The sequence below is a fragment of the Coregonus clupeaformis genome, unplaced genomic scaffold (genome assembly GCF_020615455.1).
Source record: "Coregonus clupeaformis isolate EN_2021a unplaced genomic scaffold, ASM2061545v1 scaf0614, whole genome shotgun sequence".
Lineage (NCBI taxonomy): Eukaryota > Metazoa > Chordata > Actinopteri > Salmoniformes > Salmonidae > Coregonus > Coregonus clupeaformis.
Genome location: NW_025534069.1, coordinates 52,501 through 71,544, shown reverse-complemented (window position 1 = coordinate 71,544; position 19,044 = coordinate 52,501). Strand labels below are relative to the sequence as shown.

Sequence of the window (19,044 nt, the reverse complement as noted above, 5' to 3'; positions counted from 1 at the left end):
CCTCCTCCCAGGTCTTCATCCTCCTCTTCCTCATCCTCCTCTTCCTCCTCGTGGGGTTTCTCCGGCTGTTTGTGATGCATCTCGATAAACAGGAAGTAGACCAGGGCCCCGACAACGCCCCCTAGCATCGGCCCCGCCACGGGGACCCACCACCAGTAGTCTGCCGTGCTGCACAGAGATACACACACACACACACAGAGAGATACACACACACACACACACACACACACACACACACACACACAGAGAGAGATACACACACACACACAACACTCAGAGAGATACAACACACAACACACTTCAGTCCTTTCTGGGGTTTACCTACCGCCACGTAGACTGCCCCCCGAGGTTGAACAGACAACAGTACTGGCGCTGGAGAGAGGATGGATCTTCACAGGATGACAGGAAGGCCCTCTTACAGCAAGAAAGTGTTTTGTCTTGGGAATGCTGTGTTCGAGATTGAGGACTCTCATTGTTCTGTTGTGGAGCTGAGGAGCTTCCAGCTGCAGCTTTGACTTGTGATGCTCAGGTCAAACCCAGACGTTCCTCTAGTCAATCTATGAACAAAGGGATGCAATGGAGAGCTAGATACATTAATTGCATGATACAGTGATACAAGCCTTTATGATTCAATGGCTTCACAAATTGCAATTCTTACTCACCACTTGTCATGGTGGTATTTTGAATAATATCCTATTTATTTGCAGTTGCTTTAAAAGCAGCCAGTCATTGGTGGTTTTTATTCACTGACATTGCAGAACAGAAGCCTTTTGTGAGTCTCCCTAGTTAAATGAATGGCCAAACGCGATGGCGTCATGTAACTAAGCAACGAGTTGTCCACCAACAAACTTATCAGTGTGTGCTTTGCGCTGAGCCTGGTTCCATATCTGTTTAACTCCTGTGGTTGTTGTCGTGTCAATGCCCAAAGATGATAACTCTAATAAAAAACAAGACATATTTTATTTAATTTTTTTATCATGCAAACCAAGTAACAATATGTGTTTACACAGACAGGAATATATTTGTTACGTTGAAGTAGTCTGGATTGCATTTACAAGACAACAATACAAAATGAAAAACAGAACGAAAGCACAAGTAAACAAACAATAATATCATATTATAAACTGGGTGGTTCCAGCCCTGAATGCTGATTGGCTGACAGCCGTGGTATATCAGACCGTATACCACAGGTATGACAAAACATTTATTTTTACTGTTCTAATTACGTTGGTAACCAGTTTATAATAGCAATAAGGCACCTCGGGGGTTTGTGGTATATGGCCAATATACCACGCCTAAGGGCTGTATCCAGGCACTCCGCGTTGCGTCGTGCTTAAGAACAGCCCTTAGCCGTGGTATATTGCCCATATACCACACCCCCTCGGGCCTTATTGCTTAATTATACAATGGCGACAAACTTTTTAACCGCCATACATGCAATTCATGAATGGTAAATCCTAACAGTCGTTAGGTTTAGGAATTTCTCCAGTTTTCCTTGAATACATAAATGGTATCTTTCAATGTGCAGAGTATGAAGTGTATGGTCAGAATTGTGATCAATCTAAGCCTCTTGAAGCTACAAACATTACTACAACAACCAAATAACATAATATGTGCCTGGGTTAATTGTTTGCATGAACCTCTTATTTGAAACAAATTATAATTTATATCAAACTGACAGCGGTATAGTCCAAATGGAATATTACATACATAATATAACAAGGGCTCTTTTCCAATCTTGTTACGGATTGCTGCACACTGTATAACACATCATTAAGAACTAACCATTCTGTATCTTTAGCTAGAAACAAGTTACTGGATGAACCGTGGGCTACTATTCAATAACCTGTTCAGTGTTTCTCCAGTTTACATCTATTCAATAACCTGTTCTACACTGTTTCTCCAGACGACATCTATTCAATAACCTGTTCTATAGTGTTTCTCCAGACGACAACTATTCAATAACCTGTTCTACACTGTTTCTCCAGATGACATCTATTCAATAACCTGTTCTACACTGTTTCTCCAGACGACATCTATTCAATAACCTGTTCTATAGTGTTTCTCCAGACGACAACTATTCAATAACCTGTTCTACACTGTTTCTCCAGACGACATCTATTCAATAACCTGTTCTATAGTGTTTCTCCAGACGACAACTATTCAATAACCTGTTCTACAGTGTTTCTCCAGACGACATCTATTCAATAACCTGTTCTACACTGTTTCTCCAGACGACATCTATTCAATAACCTGTTCTATAGTGTTTCTCCAGACGACAACTATTCAATAACCTGTTCTACACTGTTTCTCCAGACGACATCTATTCAATAACCTGTTCTACACTGTTTCTCCAGACGACATCTATTCAATAACCTGTTCTATAGTGTTTCTCCAGACGACAACTATTCAATAACCTGTTCTACAGTGTTTCTCCAGACGACATCTATTCAATAACCTGTTCTACACTGTTTCTCCAGACGACATCTATTCAATAACCTGTTCTATAGTGTTTCTCCAGCTTACATCTATTCAATAACCTGTTCTACACTGTTTCTCCAGACGACATCTATTCAATAACCTGTTCTACACTGTTTCTCCAGACGACAACTATTCAATAACCTGTTCTACACTGTTTCTCCAGACGACATCTATTCAATAACCTGTTCTACACTGTTTCTCCAGACGACATCTATTCAATAACCTGTTCTACACTGTTTCTCCAGACGACAACTATTCAATAACCTGTTCTACACTGTTTCTCCAGACGACATCTATTCAATAACCTGTTCTACACTGTTTCTCCAGACGACATCTATTCAATAACCTGTTCTACACTGTTTCTCCAGACGACAACTATTCAATAACCTGTTCTACACTGTTTCTCCAGACGACATCTATTCAATAACCTGTTCTACACTGTTTCTCCAGACGACATCTATTCAATAACCTGTTCTACACTGTTTCTCCAGACGACATCTATTCAATAACCTGTTCTACACTGTTTCTCCAGACGACATCTATTCAATAACCTGTTCTACACTGTTTCTCCAGACGACATCTATTCAATAACCTGTTCTACAGTGTTTCTCCAGACGACATCTATTCAATAACCTGTTCTATAGTGTTTCTCCAGCTTACATCTATTCAATAACCTGTTCTACACTGTTTCTCCAGACGACATCTATTCAATAACCTGTTCTATAGTGTTTCTCCAGACGACATCTATTCAATAACCTGTTCTACACTGTTTCTCCAGACGACATCTATTCAATAACCTGTTCTACACTGTTTCTCCAGACGACATCTATTCAATAACCTGTTCTACAGTGTTTCTCCAGACGACATCTATTCAATAACCTGTTCTATAGTGTTTCTCCAGCTTACATCTATTCAATAACCTGTTCTACACTGTTTCTCCAGACGACATCTATTCAATAACCTGTTCTACACTGTTTCTCCAGACGACATCTATTCAATAACCTGTTCTATAGTGTTTCTCCAGCTTACATCTATTCAATAACCTGTTCTACACTGTTTCTCCAGACGACATCTATTCAATAACCTGTTCTATAGTGTTTCTCCAGACGACATCTATTCAATAACCTGTTCTACACTGTTTCTCCAGACGACAACTATTCAATAACCTGTTCTACACTGTTTCTCCAGACGACATCTATTCAATAACCTGTTCTACACTGTTTCTCCAGACGACATCTATTCAATAACCTGTTCTACACTGTTTCTCCAGACGACATCTATTCAATAACCTGTTCTACACTGTTTCTCCAGACGACATCTATTCAATAACCTGTTCTACACTGTTTCTCCAGACGACATCTATTCAATAACCTGTTCTACACTGTTTCTCCAGACGACATCTATTCAATAACCTGTTCTACACTGTTTCTCCAGACGACATCTATTCAATAACCTGTTCTACACTGTTTCTCCAGACGACATCTATTCAATAACCTGTTCTACACTGTTTCTCCAGACGACATCTATTCAATAACCTGTTCTACACTGTTTCTCCAGACGACATCTATTCAATAACCTGTTCTACACTGTTTCTCCAGACGACATCTATTCAATAACCTGTTCTACACTGTTTCTCCAGACGACATCTATTCAATAACCTGTTCTACACTGTTTCTCCAGACGACATCTATTCAATAACCTGTTCTACACTGTTTCTCCAGACGACATCTATTCAATAACCTGTTCTACACTGTTTCTCCAGACGACATCTATTCAATAACCTGTTCTACACTGTTTCTCCAGACGACATCTATTCAATAACCTGTTCTACACTGTTTCTCCAGACGACATCTATTCAATAACCTGTTCTATAGTGTTTCTCCAGACGACATCTATTCAATAACCTGTTCTACACTGTTTCTCCAGCTTACATCTATTCAATAACCTGTTCTACACTGTTTCTCCAGACGACATCTATTCAATAACCTGTTCTACACTGTTTCTCCAGACGACATCTATTCAATAACCTGTTCTACACTGTTTCTCTGTGTAGCTTAACTATCGGAGCCCCAATCAGCAGCGGGCTAAAAGGCCTTGCACTGTGATCAGTCACTCATATGTAGCAAACAGGTCTCGTTACTAAAGGCTATGACATGTAATAAAAGGCTATAACCCTTCAACTCACTCTACCACAGGGTTTCACCATATCACACTGAGAGAGCAAGCCTGTCCTTGATCTGTGTGTATGTGTGTATGTGTGTGTGTGTGTGTGTGTGTGTGTGTGTGTGTGTGTCTCCCCACATGGCATTACTCTCCTGATTGACGTTACAGTACCAGTGATCTGACCCAGACATTTGTTTTTATAGCCCTTGTAACTGAATGGATCTCTCTAACTCATGGTAATCATCTCGTATTTGTCTTTGAGACTGCTGTCCTCCTCCAGGTCTTCATCCTCCTCTTCCTCATCCTCCTCTTCCTCCTTGTGGGGTTTCTCCGGCTGTTTGTGATGCATCTCGATAAACAGGAAGTAGACCAGGGCCCCGACCACGCCCCCTAGCATCGGCCCCGCCACGGGGACCCACCACCAGTAGTCTGCCGTGCTGCACAGAGATACAACACACAGAGAGAGAGACACACACACACACACACACACACACACACACACACACACACAACACACAGAGAGTCAGAGAGATACACACACAACACACAGAGAGTCAGAGAGATACACACACAACACACAGAGAGAGTCAGAGAGATACAACACACACACTTCAGTCCTTTCTGGGGTTTACCTACCGCCACGTAGACTGCCCCCCGAGGTGTTGTGGTGTGATGTGTTGCTATGCATGTGAGGTGTTGTGGTGTGATGTGTTGCTATGCATGTGAGGTGTAGTGGTTTGATGTGTTGCTATGCATGTGAGGTGTTGTGGTGTGATGTGTTGCTATGCATGTGAGGTGTAGTGGTTTGATGTGTTGCTATGCATGTGAGGTGCTGTGGTGTGATGTGTTGCTATGCATGTGAGGTGTTGTGGTGTGATGTGTTGCTATGCATGTGAGGTGTAGTGGTTTGATGTGTTGCTATGCATGTGAGGTGTTGTGGTGTGATGTGTTGCTATGCATGTGAGGTGTTGTGGTTTGATGTGTTGCTATGCATGTGAGGTGTTGTGGTTTGATGTGTTGCTATGCATGTGAGGTGTTGTGGTTTGATGTGTTGCTATGCATGTGAGGTGTTGTGGTGTGATGTGTTGCTATGCATGTGAGGTGTTGTGGTTTGATGTGTTGCTATGCATGTTATGTGAGGTGTAGTGGTTTGATGTGTTGCTATGCATGTGAGGTGTTGTGGTTTGATGTGTTGCTATGCATGTGAGGTGTTGTGGTGTGATGTGTTGCTATGCATGTGAGGTGTTGTGGTTTGATGTGTTGCTATGCATGTTATGTGAGGTGTTGTGTTGCTATGCATGTGAGGTGTAGTGGTTTGATGTGTTGCTATGCATGTTAAGTGAGGTGTTGTGGTTTGATGTGTTGCTATGCATGTTTTGTGAGGTGTTGTGGTTTGATGTGTTGCTATGCATGTTATGTGATGTGTAGTGGTTTGACGTGTTGCTATGCATGTGAGGTGAGGTGTGGTGTGATGTGTTGCTGTGCATGTGAGGTGTTGTGGTTTGATGTGTTGCTATGCATGTTATGTGAGGTGTAGTGGTTTGATGTGTTGCTATGCATGTTATGTGATGTGTAGTGGTTTGATGTGTTGCTATGCATGTGAGGTGAGGTGTTGTGGTGTGATGTGTTGCTGTGCATGTGAGGTGAGGTGTTGTGATGTGTTGCTATGCATGTTATGTGATGTGTAGTGGTTTGATGTGTTGCTATGCATGTGAGGTGTGATGTGTTGCTGTGCATGTGAGGTGTGGTGTTGTGGTGTGATGTGTTGCTGTGCATGTGAGGTGTGATGTGTTGCTGTGCATGTGAGGTGAGGTGTTGTGGTGTGATGTGTTGCTGTGCATGTGAGGTGAGGTGTTGTGGTGTGATGTGTTGCTGTGCATGTGAGGTGTGATGTGTTGCTGTGCATGTGAGGTGAGGTGTTGTGGTGTGATGTGTTGCTGTGCATGTGAGGTGAGGTGTAGTGGTTTGATGTGTTGCTATGCATGTGAGGTGTGGTGTGATGCCTTTGATACTGTGAACCATCAGATCCTCCTCTCCACCCTCTCCGAGCTGGGCATCTCCGGCGCGGCTCACTCCTGGATTGCGTCCTACCTGACCGGTCGCTCCTACCAAGTGGCGTGGCGAGAAGCTGTCTCCGCACCACGTGCTCTCACCACTGGTGTCCCCCAGGGCTCAGTTCTAGGCCCTCTCCTTTTCTCCCTATACACCAAGTCACTTGGCTCTGTCATATCCTCACATGGCCTTTCATATCATTGCTACGCTGACGATACACAACTAATCTTCTCCTTTCCCCCTTCTGATAACCAGGTGGCGAATCGCATCTCTGCATGTCTGGCAGACATATCAGTATGGATGACGGATCACCACCTCAAGCTGAACCCTGGCAAGACGGAGCTGCTCTTCCTCCCGGGGAAGGACTGCCCGTTCCATGATCTCGCCATCACGGTTGACAACTCCGCTGTGTCCTCCTCCCAGAGTGCGAAGAGCCTAGGCGTGACCCTGGACAACACCCTGTCGTTCTCCGCCAACATCAAGGCGGTGACCCGCTCCTGCAGGTTCATGCTCTACAACATTCGGAGAGTACGACCCTGCCTTACACAGGAAGCGGCACAGGTCCTAATCCAGGCACTTGTCATCTCCCGTCTGGACTACTGCAACTCGCTGTTGGCTGGCCTCCCTGCCTGTGCCATTAAACCCCTACAACTCATCCAGAATGCCGCAGCCCGTCTGGTGTTCAACCTTCCCAAGTTCTCTCACGTCACCCCCTCCTCCGCACACTCCACTGGCTTCCAGTTGAAGCTCGCATCCGCTACAAGACCATGGTGCTTGCCTATGGAGCAGTGAGGGGGAACGGCACCTCTGTACCTTCAGGCTCTGATCAGTCCCTACACCCAAACGAGGGCATTGCGTTCATCCACCTCTGGCCTGCTGGCTCCCTTCCTCTGCGGAAGCATAGCTCCCGCCCAGCCCAGTCAAAACTGTTCGCTGCTCTGGCACCCCAATGGTGGAACAAGCTCCCTCACGACGCCAGGACAGCGGAGTCACTCACCACCTTCCGGAGACATTTGAAACCCCACCTCTTTAAGGAATACCTGGGATAGGATAAAGTAATCCTTCTAACCCCCCAAATTGTAAAGTGGTTATCCCACTGGCTATAGGGTGAACGCACCAATTTGTGAGTCGCTCTGGCTAAGAGCGTCTGCTAAATGACGTTAATGTGCCCTTGAGCAAGGCACTTAACCCTAATTGCTCCTGTAAGTCGCTCTGGATAAGAGCGTCTGCTAAATGACTAAAATGTAAATGTAAAATGTAATGTGTTGCTATGCATGTGAGGTGTGGTGTGATGTGTTGCTGTGCATGTGAGGTGTGATGTGTTGCTGTGCAGGTGAGGTGTGATGTGTTGCTGTGCATGTGAGGTGAGGTGTTGTGGTGTGATGTGTTGCTGTGCATGTGAGGTGAGGTGTTGTGGTGTGATGTGTTGCTATGCATGTTATGTGATGTGTAGTGGTTTGATGTGTTGCTATGCATGTGAGGTGTGATGTGTTGCTGTGCATGTGAGGTGAGGTGTTGTGGTGTGATGTGTTGCTGTGCATGTGAGGTGAGGTGTGATGTGTTGCTGTGCATGTGAGGTGTGATGTGTTGCTGTGCATGTGAGGTGTGATGTGTTGCTGTGCAGGTGAGGTGTGATGTGTTGCTGTGCATGTGAGGTGAGGTGTTGTGATGTGTTGCTATGCAGATGAGGTGTGATGTGTTGCTATGCATGTGAGGTGTGGTGTGATGTGTTGCTATGCATGTGAGGTGTGGTGTGATGTGTTGCTATGCATGTGAGGTGTGGTGTGATGTGTTGCTATGCATGTGAGGTGTGGTGTGATGTGTTGCTATGCATGTGAGGTGTGATGTGTTGCTATGCATGTGAGGTGTGATGTGTTGCTATGCATGTGAGGTGTGATGTGTTGCTATGCATGTGAGGTGTGATGTGTTGCTGTGCAGGTGAGGTGAGGTGAAGTGTTGTGGTGTGATGTGTTGCTGTGCATGTGAGGTGTGATGTGTTGCTGTGCAGGTGAGGTGTGATGTGTTGCTGTGCATGTGAGGTGAGGTGTTGTGGTGTGATGTGTTGCTATGCAGGTGAGGTGTGATGTGTTGCTATGCATGTGAGGTGTGGTGTGATGTGTTGCTATGCATGTGAGGTGTGGTGTGATGTGTTGCTATGCATGTGAGGTGTGGTGTGATGTGTTGCTATGCATGTGAGGTGTGGTGTGATGTGTTGCTATGCATGTGAGGTGTGGTGTGATGTGTTGCTATGCATGTGAGGTGTGATGTGTTGCTATGCATGTGAGGTGTGGTGTGATGTGTTGCTATGCATGTGAGGTGTGATGTGTTGCTGTGCAGGTGAGGTGTGATGTGTTGCTGTGCATGTGAGGTGTGGTGTGATGTGTTGCTATGCATGTGAGGTGTGATGTGTTGCTATGCATGTGTGGTGTGATGTGTTGCTATGCATGTGAGGTGTGATGTGTTGCTGTGCATGTGAGGTGTGATGTGTTGCTATGCATGTGAGGTGTGATGTGTTGCTATGCATGTGAGGTGTGATGTGTTGCTATGCATGTGTGGTGTGATGTGTTGCTATGCATGTGAGGTGTGATGTGTTGCTATGCATGTGTGGTGTGATGTGTTGCTGTGCATGTGAGGTGTGATGTGTTGCTATGCATGTGAGGTGTGATGTGTTGCTATGCATGTGAGGTGTGATGTGTTGCTATGCATGTGAGGTGTGATGTGTTGCTGTGCATGTGAGGTGTGATGTGTTGCTATGCATGTGAGGTGTGATGTGTTGCTATGCATGTGAGGTGTGATGTGTTGCTATGCATGTGAGGTGTTGTGTGATGTGTTGCTATGCATGTGAGGTGTTGTGTGATGTGTTGCTATGCATGTGAGGTGTTGTGTGATGTGTTGCTATGCATGTGAGGTGTGATGTGTTGCTATGCATGTGAGGTGTTGTGTGATGTGTTGCTATGCATGTGAGGTGTTGTGTGATGTGTTGCTATGCATGTGAGGTGTGATGTGTTGCTATGCATGTGAGGTGTGATGTGTTGCTATGCAGGTGAGGTGTGATGTGTTGCTGTGCATGTGAGGTGTGATGTGTTGCTATACATGTGAGGTGTGATGTGTTGCTATGCATGTGAGGTGTTGTGTGATGTGTTGCTATGCATGTGAGGTGTTGTGTGATGTGTTGCTATGCATGTGAGGTGTGATGTGTTGCTATGCATGTGAGGTGTTGTGTGATGTGTTGCTATGCATGTGAGGTGTTGTGTGATGTGTTGCTATGCATGTGAGGTGTGATGTGTTGCTATGCATGTGAGGTGTGATGTGTTGCTGTGCATGTGAGGTGTGATGTGTTGCTATGCATGTGAGGTGTGATGTGTTGCTATGCATGTGAGGTGTGATGTGTTGCTGTGCATGTGAGGTGAGGTGTTGTGGTGTGATGTGTTGCTATGCATGTGAGGTGTGATGTGTTGCTGTGCATGTGAGGTGTGATGTGTTGCTATGCATGTGAGGTGTGATGTGTTGCTGTGCATGTGAGGTGTGATGTGTTGCTATGCATGTGAGGTGTTGTGTGATGTGTTGCTATGCATGTGAGGTGTTGTGTGATGTGTTGCTATGCATGTGAGGTGTTGCTATGCATGTGAGGTGTGATGTGTTGCTATGCATGTGAGGTGTTGTGTGATGTGTTGCTATGCATGTGAGGTGTTGTGTGATGTGTTGCTATGCATGTGAGGTGTGATGTGTTGCTATGCATGTGAGGTGTGATGTGTTGCTATGCAGGTGAGGTGTGATGTGTTGCTGTGCATGTGAGGTGTGATGTGTTGCTATGCATGTGAGGTGTGATGTATTGCTATGCATGTGAGGTGTGATGTGTTGCTGTGCATGTGAGGTGTGATGTGTTGCTATGCATGTGAGGTGTGATGTGTTGCTATGCATGTGAGGTGTGATGTGTTGCTATGCATGTGAGGTGTGATGTGTTGCTGTGCATGTGAGGTGTGATGTGTTGCTATGCATGTGAGGTGTGATGTGTTGCTATGCATGTGAGGTGTTGTGTGATGTGTTGCTATGCATGTGAGGTGTTGTGTGATGTGTTGCTATGCATGTGAGGTGTTGTGTGATGTGTTGCTATGCATGTGAGGTGTGATGTGTTGCTATGCATGTGAGGTGTTGTGTGATGTGTTGCTATGCATGTGAGGTGTTGTGTGATGTGTTGCTATGCATGTGAGGTGTGATGTGTTGCTATGCATGTGAGGTGTGATGTGTTGCTATGCAGGTGAGGTGTGATGTGTTAATGTGCATGTGAGGTGTGATGTGTTGCTATGCATGTGAGGTGTGATGTGTTGCTATGCATGTGAGGTGTTGTGTGATGTGTTGCTATGCATGTGAGGTGTTGTGTGATGTGTTGCTATGCATGTGAGGTGTGATGTGTTGCTATGCATGTGAGGTGTTGTGTGATGTGTTGCTATGCATGTGAGGTGTTGTGTGATGTGTTGCTATGTATGTGAGGTGTGATGTGTTGCTATGCAGGTGAGGTGTGATGTGTTGCTGTGCATTTGAGGTGTGATGTGTTGCTATGCATGTGAGGTGTGATGTGTTGCTATGCATGTGAGGTGTGATGTGTTGCTGTGCATGTGAGGTGTGATGTGTTGCTATGCATGTGAGGTGTGATGTGTTGCTATGCATGTGAGGTGTGATGTGTTGATATGCATGTGAGGTGTGATGTGTTGCTGTGCATGTGAGGTGTGATGTGTTGCTATGCATGTGAGGTGTGATGTGTTGCTATGCATGTGAGGTGTGATGTGTTGCTATGCATGTGAGGTGTTGTGTGATGTGTTGCTATGTATGTGAGGTGTTGTGTGATGTGTTGCTATGCATGTGAGGTGTTGTGTGATGTGTTGCTATGCATGTGAGGTGTGATGTGTTGCTATGCATGTGAGGTGTTGTGTGATGTGTTGCTATGCATGTGAGGTGTTGTGTGATGTGTTGCTATGCATGTGAGGTGTGATGTGTTGCTATGCATGTGAGGTGTGATGTGTTGCTATGCAGGTGAGGTGTGATGTGTTGCTGTGCATGTGAGGTGTGATGTGTTGCTATGCATGTGAGGTGTGATGTGTTGCTATGCATGTGAGGTGTGATGTGTTGCTGTGCATGTGAGGTGTGATGTGTTGCTATGCATGTGAGGTGTGATGTGTTGCTATGCATGTGAGGTGTGATGTGTTGCTATGCATGTGAGGTGTGATGTGTTGCTGTGCATGTGAGGTGTGATGTGTTGCTATGCATGTGAGGTGTGATGTGTTGCTATGCATGTGAGGTGTGATGTGTTGCTATGTATGTGAGGTGTGATGTGTTGCTGTGCATGTGAGGTGTGATGTGTTGCTATGCATGTGAGGTGTGATGTGTTGCTATGCATGTGAGGTGTGATGTGTTGCTATGCATGTGAGGTGTTGTGTGATGTGTTGCTATGCATGTGAGGTGTGATGTGTTGCTATGCATGTGAGGTGTTGTGTGATGTGTTGCTATGCATGTGAGGTGTGATGTGTTGCTATGCATGTGAGGTGTGATGTGTTGCTATGCATGTGAGGTGTGATGTGTTGCTGTGCATGTGAGGTGTGATGTGTTGCTATGCATGTGAGGTGTGATGTGTTGCTATGCATGTGAGGTGTGATGTGTTGCTATGCATGTGAGGTGTTGTGTGATGTTGCTATGCATGTGAGGTGTTGTGTGATGTGTTGCTATGCATGTGAGGTGTGATGTGTTGCTATGCATGTGAGGTGTTGTGTGATGTGTTGCTATGCATGTGAGGTGTTGTGTGATGTGTTGCTATGCATGTGAGGTGTGATGTGTTGCTATGCATGTGAGGTGTGATGTGTTGCTGTGCATGTGAGGTGTGATGTGTTGCTATGCATGTGAGGTGTGATGTGTTGCTATGCATGTGAGGTGTGATGTGTTGCTATGCATGTGAGGTGTGATGTGTTGCTATGCATGTGAGGTGTGATGTGTTGCTGTGCATGTGAGGTGTGATGTGTTGCTATGCATTTGAGGTGTGATGTGTTGCTATGCATGTGAGGTGTGATGTGTTGCTATGCATGTGAGGTGTTGTGTGATGTGTTGCTATGCATGTGAGGTGTTGTGTGATGTGTTGCTATGCATGTGAGGTGTGATGTGTTGCTATGCATGTGAGGTGTTGTGTGATGTGTTGCTATGCATGTGAGGTGTTGTGTGATGTGTTGCTATGCATGTGAGGTGTGATGTGTTGCTATGCATGTGAGGTGTGATGTGTTGCTATGAATGTGAGGTGTGATGTGTTGCTATGCATGTGTGAGGTGTTGTGTGATGTGTTGCTATGCATGTGAGGTGTGATGTGTTGCTATGCATGTGAGGTGTTGTGTGATGTGTTGCTATGCATGTGAGGTGTGATGTGTTGCTATGCATGTGAGGTGTGATGTGTTGCTATGCATGTGAGGTGTGATGTGTTGCTGTGCATGTGAGGAGTGATGTGTTGCTATGCATGTGAGGTGTGATGTGTTGCTATGCATGTGAGGTGTGATGTGTTGCTATGCATGTGAGGTGTGATGTGTTGCTATGCATGTGAGGTGTTGTGTGATGTGTTGCTATGCATGTGAGGTGTGATGTGTTGCTATGCATGTGAGGTGTTGTGTGATGTGTTGCTATGCATGTGAGGTGTGATGTGTTGCTATGCATGTGAGGTGTGATGTGTTGCTATGCATGTGAGGTGTGATGTGTTGCTGTGCATGTAAGGTGTGATGTGTTTCTATGCATGTGAGGTGTGATGTGTTGCTATGCATGTGAGGTGTGATGTGTTGCTATGCATGTGAGGTGTTGTGTGATGTTGCTATGCATGTGAGGTGTTGTGTGATGTGTTGCTATGCATGTGAGGTGTGATGTGTTGCTATGCATGTGAGGTGTTGTGTGATGTGTTGCTATGCATGTGAGGTGTTGTGTGATGTGTTGCTATGCATGTGAGGTGTGATGTGTTGCTATGCATGTGAGGTGTGATGTGTTGCTGTGCATGTGAGGTGTGATGTGTTGCTATGCATGTGAGGTGTGATGTGTTGCTATGCATGTGAGGTGTGATGTGTTGCTATGCATGTGAGGTGTGATGTGTTGCTATGCATGTGAGGTGTGATGTGTTGCTATGCATGTGAGGTGTGATGTGTTGCTATGCATGTGAGGTGTGATGTGTTGCTGTGCATGTGAGGTGTGATGTGTTGCTATGCATTTGAGGTGTGATGTGTTGCTATGCCTGTGAGGTGTGATGTGTTGCTATGCATGTGAGGTGTTGTGTGATGTGTTGCTATGCATGTGAGGTGTTGTGTGATGTGTTGCTATGCATGTGAGGTGTGATGTGTTGCTATGCATGTGAGGTGTTGTGTGATGTGTTGCTATGCATGTGAGGTGTTGTGTGATGTGTTGCTATGCATGTGAGGTGTGATGTGTTGCTATGCATGTGAGGTGTGATGTGTTGCTATGAATGTGAGGTGTGATGTGTTGCTATGCATGTGAGGTGTTGTGTGACGTGTTGCTATGCATGTGAGGTGTGATGTGTTGCTATGCATGTGAGGTGTTGTGTGATGTGTTGCTATGCATGTGAGGTGTGATGTGTTGCTATGCATGTGAGGTGTGATGTGTTGCTATGCATGTGAGGTGTGATGTGTTGCTGTGCATGTGAGGAGTGATGTGTTGCTATGCATGTGAGGTGTGATGTGTTGCTATGCATGTGAGGTGTGATGTGTTGCTATGCATGTGAGGTGTTGTGTGATGTGTTGCTATGCATGTGAGGTGTGATGTGTTGCTATGCATGTGAGGTGTTGTGTGATGTGTTGCTATGCATGTGAGTTGTGATGTGTTGCTATGCATGTGAGGTGTGATGTGTTGCTGTGCATGTGAGGTGTGATGTGTTGCTATGCATGTGAGGTGTGATGTGTTGCTATGCATGTGAGGTGTGATGTGTTGCTATGCATGTGAGGTGTGATGTGTTGCTATGCATGTGAGGTGTAAGTTGTTGCTATGCATGTGAGGTGTGATGTGTTGCTATGCATGTGAGGTGTGATGTGTTGCTGTGCATGCGAGGTGTGATGTGTTGCTATGCATGTGAGGTGTGATGTGTTGCTATGCATGTGAGGTGTGATGTGTTGCTATGCATGTGAGGTGTTGTGTGATGTGTTGCTATGCATGTGAGGTGTGATGTGTTGCTATGCATGTGAGGTGTTGTGTGATGTGTTGCTATGCATGTGAGGTGTGATGTGTTGCTATGCATGTGAGGTGTGATGTGTTGCTATGCATGTGAGGTGTGATGTGTTGCTGTGCATGTGAGGTGTGATGTGTTGCTATGCATGTGAGGTGTGATGTGTTGCTATGCATGTGAGGTGTGATGTGTTGCTATGCATGTGAGGTGTGATGTGTTGCTATGCATGTGAGGTGTTGTGTGATGTGTTGCTATGCATGTGAGGTGTGATGTGTTGCTATGCATGTGAGGTGTTGTGTGATGTGTTGCTATGCATGTGAGGTGTTGTGTGATGTGTTGCTATGCATATGAGGTGTGATGTGTTGCTATGCATGTGAGGTGTGATGTGTTGCTATGCAGGTGATGTGTGATGTGTTGCTGTGCATGTGAGGTGTGATGTGTTGCTATGCATGTGAGATGTGATGTGTTGCTATGCATGTGAGGTGTGATGTGTTGCTGTGCATGTGAGGTGTGATGTGTTGCTATGCATGTGAGGTGTGATGTGTTGCTATGCATGTGAGGTGTTGTGTGATGTGTTGCTATGCATGTGAGGTGTTGAGGTGTGATGTGTTGCTGTGCATGTGAGGTGTGATGTGTTGCTATGCATGTGAGGTGTGATGTGTTGCTATGCATGTGAGGTGTGATGTGTTGCTGTGCATGTGAGGTGTGATGTGTTGCTATGCATGTGAGGTGTGATGTATTGCTATGCATGTGAGGTGTGATGTGTTGCTGTGCATGTGAGGTGTGATGTGTTGCTATGCATGTGAGGTGTGATGTGTTGCTATGCATGTGAGGTGTGATGTGTTGCTATGCATGTGAGGTGTTGTGTGATGTGTTGCTATGCATGTGAGGTGTGATGTGTTGCTATGCATGTGAGGTGTTGTGTGATGTGTTGCTATGCATGTGAGGTGTTGTGTGATGTGTTGCTATGCATGTGAGGTGTGATGTGTTGCTATGCAGGTGAGGTGTGATGTGTTGCTGTGCATGTGAGGTGTGATGTGTTGCTATGCATGTGAGGTGTGATGTGTTGCTATGCATGTGAGGTGTGATGTGTTGCTGTGCATGTGAGGTGTGATGTGTTGCTATGCATGTGAGGTGTGATGTGTTGCTATGCATGTGAGGTGTTGTGTGATGTGTTGCTATGCATGTGAGGTGTTGTGTGATGTGTTGCTATGCATGTGAGGTGTGATGTGTTGCTATGCATGTGAGGTGTGATGTGTTGCTATGCAGGTTAGGTGTGATGTGTTGCTGTGCATGTGAGGTGTGATGTGTTGCTATGCATGTGAGGTGTGATGTGTTGCTATGCATGTGAGGTGTGATGTGTTGCTGTGCATGTGAGGTGTGATGTGTTGCTATGCATGTGAGGTGTGATGTGTTGCTATGCATGTGAGGTGTGATGTATTGCTATGCATGTGAGGTGTGATGTGTTGCTGTGCATGTGAGGTGTGATGTGTTGCTATGCATGTGAGGTGTGATGTGTTGCTATGCATGTGAGGTGTGATGTGTTGCTATGCATGTGAGGTGTGATGTGTTGCTGTGCATGTGAGGTGTGATGTGTTGCTATGCATGTGAGGTGTGATGTATTGCTATGCATGTGAGGTGTGATGTGTTGCTATGCATGTGAGGTGTTGTGTGATGTGTTGCTATGCATGTGAGGTGTGATGTGTTGCTATGCATGTGAGGTGTGATGTGTTGCTATGCATGTGAGGTGTTGTGTGATGTGTTGCTATGCATGTGAGGTGTGATGTGTTGCTATGCATGTGAGGTGTGATGTGTTGCTATGCATGTGAGGTGTGATGTGTTGCTGTGCATGTGAGGAGTGATGTGTTGCTATGCATGTGAGGTGTGATGTGTTGCTATGCATGTGAGGTGTGATGTGTTGCTATGCATGTGAGGTGTTGTGTGATGTGTTGCTATGCATGTGAGGTGTGATGTGTTGCTATGCATGTGAGGTGTTGTGTGATGTGTTGCTATGCATGTGAGGTGTGATGTGTTGCTATGCATGTGAGGTGTGATGTGTTGCTATGCAGGTGAGGTGTGATGTGTTGCTGTGCATGTGAGGTGTGATGTGTTGCTATGCATGTGAGGTGTGATGTGTTGCTATGCATGTGAGGTGTGATGTGTTGCTGTGCATGTGAGGTGTGATGTGTTGCTATGCATGTGAGGTGTGATGTGTTGCTATGCATGTGAGGTGTGGTGTGTTGCTATGCATGTGAGGTGTGATGTGTTGCTGTGCATGTGAGGTGTGATGTGTTGCTATGCATGTGAGGTGTGATGTGTTGCTATGCATGTGAGGTGTGATGTGTTGCTGTGCCTGTGAGGTGTGATGTGTTGCTATGCATGTGAGGTGTGATGTGTTGCTATGCAGGTGAGGTGTGATGTGTTGCTGTGCATGTGAGGTGTGATGTGTTGCTATGCATGTGAGGTGTGATGTGTTGCTATGCATGTGAGGTGTGATGTGTTGCTGTGCATGTGAGGTGTGATGTGTTGCTATGCATGTGAGGTGTGATGTGTTGCTATGCATGTGAGGTGTTGTGTGATGTGTTGCTATGCATGTGAGGTGTTGTGTGATGTGTTGCTATGCATGTGAGGTGTGATGTGTTGTTATGCATGTGAGGTGTGATGTGTTGCTATGCAGGTTAGGTGTGATGTGTTGCTGTGCATGTGAGGTGTGATGTGTTGCTATGCATGTGAGGTGTGATGTGTTGCTATGCATGTGAGGTGTGATGTGTTGCTATGCATGTGAGGTGTGATGTGTTGCTATGCATGTGAGGTGTGATGTATTGCTATGCATTTGAGGTGTGATGTGTTGCTGTGCATGTGAGGTGTGATGTGTTGCTATGCATGTGAGGTGTGATGTGTTGCTATGCATGTGAGGTGTGATGTGTTGCTATGCATGTGAGGGTGTGATGTGTTGCTGTGCATGTGAGGTGTGATGTGTTGCTATGCATGTGAGGTGTGATGTATTGCTATGCATGTGAGGTGTGATGTGTTGCTATGCATGTGAGGTGTTGTGTGATGTGTTGCTATGCATGTGAGGTGTGATGTGTTGCTATGCATGTGAGGTGTTGTGTGATGTGTTGCTATGCATGTGAGGTGTGATGTGTTGCTATGCATGTGAGGTGTGATGTGTTGCTATGCATGTGAGGTGTGATGTGTTGCTGTGCATGTGAGGAGTGATGTGTTGCTATGCATGTGAGGTGTGATGTGTTGCTATGCATGTGAGGTGTGATGTGTTGCTATGCATGTGAGGTGTTGTGTGATGTGTTGCTATGCATGTGAGGTGTGATGTGTTGCTATGCATGTGAGGTGTTGTGTGATGTGTTGCTATGCATGTGAGGTGTGATGTGTTGCTATGCATGTGAGGTGTGATGTGTTGCTATGCATGTGAGGTGTTGTGTGATGTGTTGCTATGCATGTGAGGTGTGATGTGTTGCTATGCATGTGAGGTGTTGTGTGATGTGTTGCTATGCATGTGAGGTGTGATGTGTTGCTATGCATGTGAGGTGTGATGTGTTGCTATGCAGGTGAGGTGTGATGTGTTGCTGTGCATGTGAGGTGTGATGTGTTGCTATGCATGTGAGGTGTGATGTGTTGCTATGCATGTGAGGTGTGATGTGTTGCTGTGCATGTGAGGTGTGATGTGTTGCTATGCATGTGAGGTGTGATGTGTTGCTATGCATGTGAGGTGTGGTGTGTTGCTATGCATGTGAGGTGTGATGTGTTGCTGTGCATGTGAGGTGTGATGTGTTGCTATGCATGTGAGGTGTGATGTGTTGCTATGCATGTGAGGTGTGATGTGTTGCTGTGCCTGTGAGGTGTGATGTGTTGCTATGCATGTGAGGTGTGATGTGTTGCTATGCATGTGAGGTGTGATGTGTTGCTATGCAGGTGAGGTGTGATGTGTTGCTATGCAGGTGTGGTGTGATGTGTTGCTATGCAGGTGAGGTGACGTAACACATCAATCAACACAGGGCGGACTCGTTTTTCAATAAGAGACGATCAAAGGACGATCTGATTGAAATGGTCAACTAATCATCAAGCTAGTTTTAGAATGATCCAATAAGTGAACTGGGGGTACTGGAGGAGAACTTACCTGAACGCTTCTATACGAGTTA

At 45.6% G+C, this 19,044-nt stretch overlaps 1 protein-coding gene across 9 annotated transcripts in view; it reads right to left on the bottom strand.

Moving 5' to 3' along the window:
* Positions 1-1,343: 1,343 nt before the first annotated feature.
* The window catches only part of LOC121568067 (aquaporin-9-like), a 32,390-nt gene continuing 14,689 nt past the window's right edge, over positions 1,344-19,044 (bottom strand). For 2 of the 9 annotated variants that reach the window (XR_006001189.2, XR_006001196.2), the window contains 2 exons: positions 4,427-5,081; positions 1,344-4,385 (listed from right to left, as the gene is read on the bottom strand). Coding sequence is in view for 1 of the 9 variants with exons in the window: in XM_041878637.2 (XP_041734571.1) it covers positions 4,871-5,081 (211 nt within the window). In the remaining 8 variants the exon portion in view is untranslated. The other 7 variants (XR_006001193.2, XR_006001191.2, XR_006001195.2 and 4 more) reach the window with 7 other exon arrangements.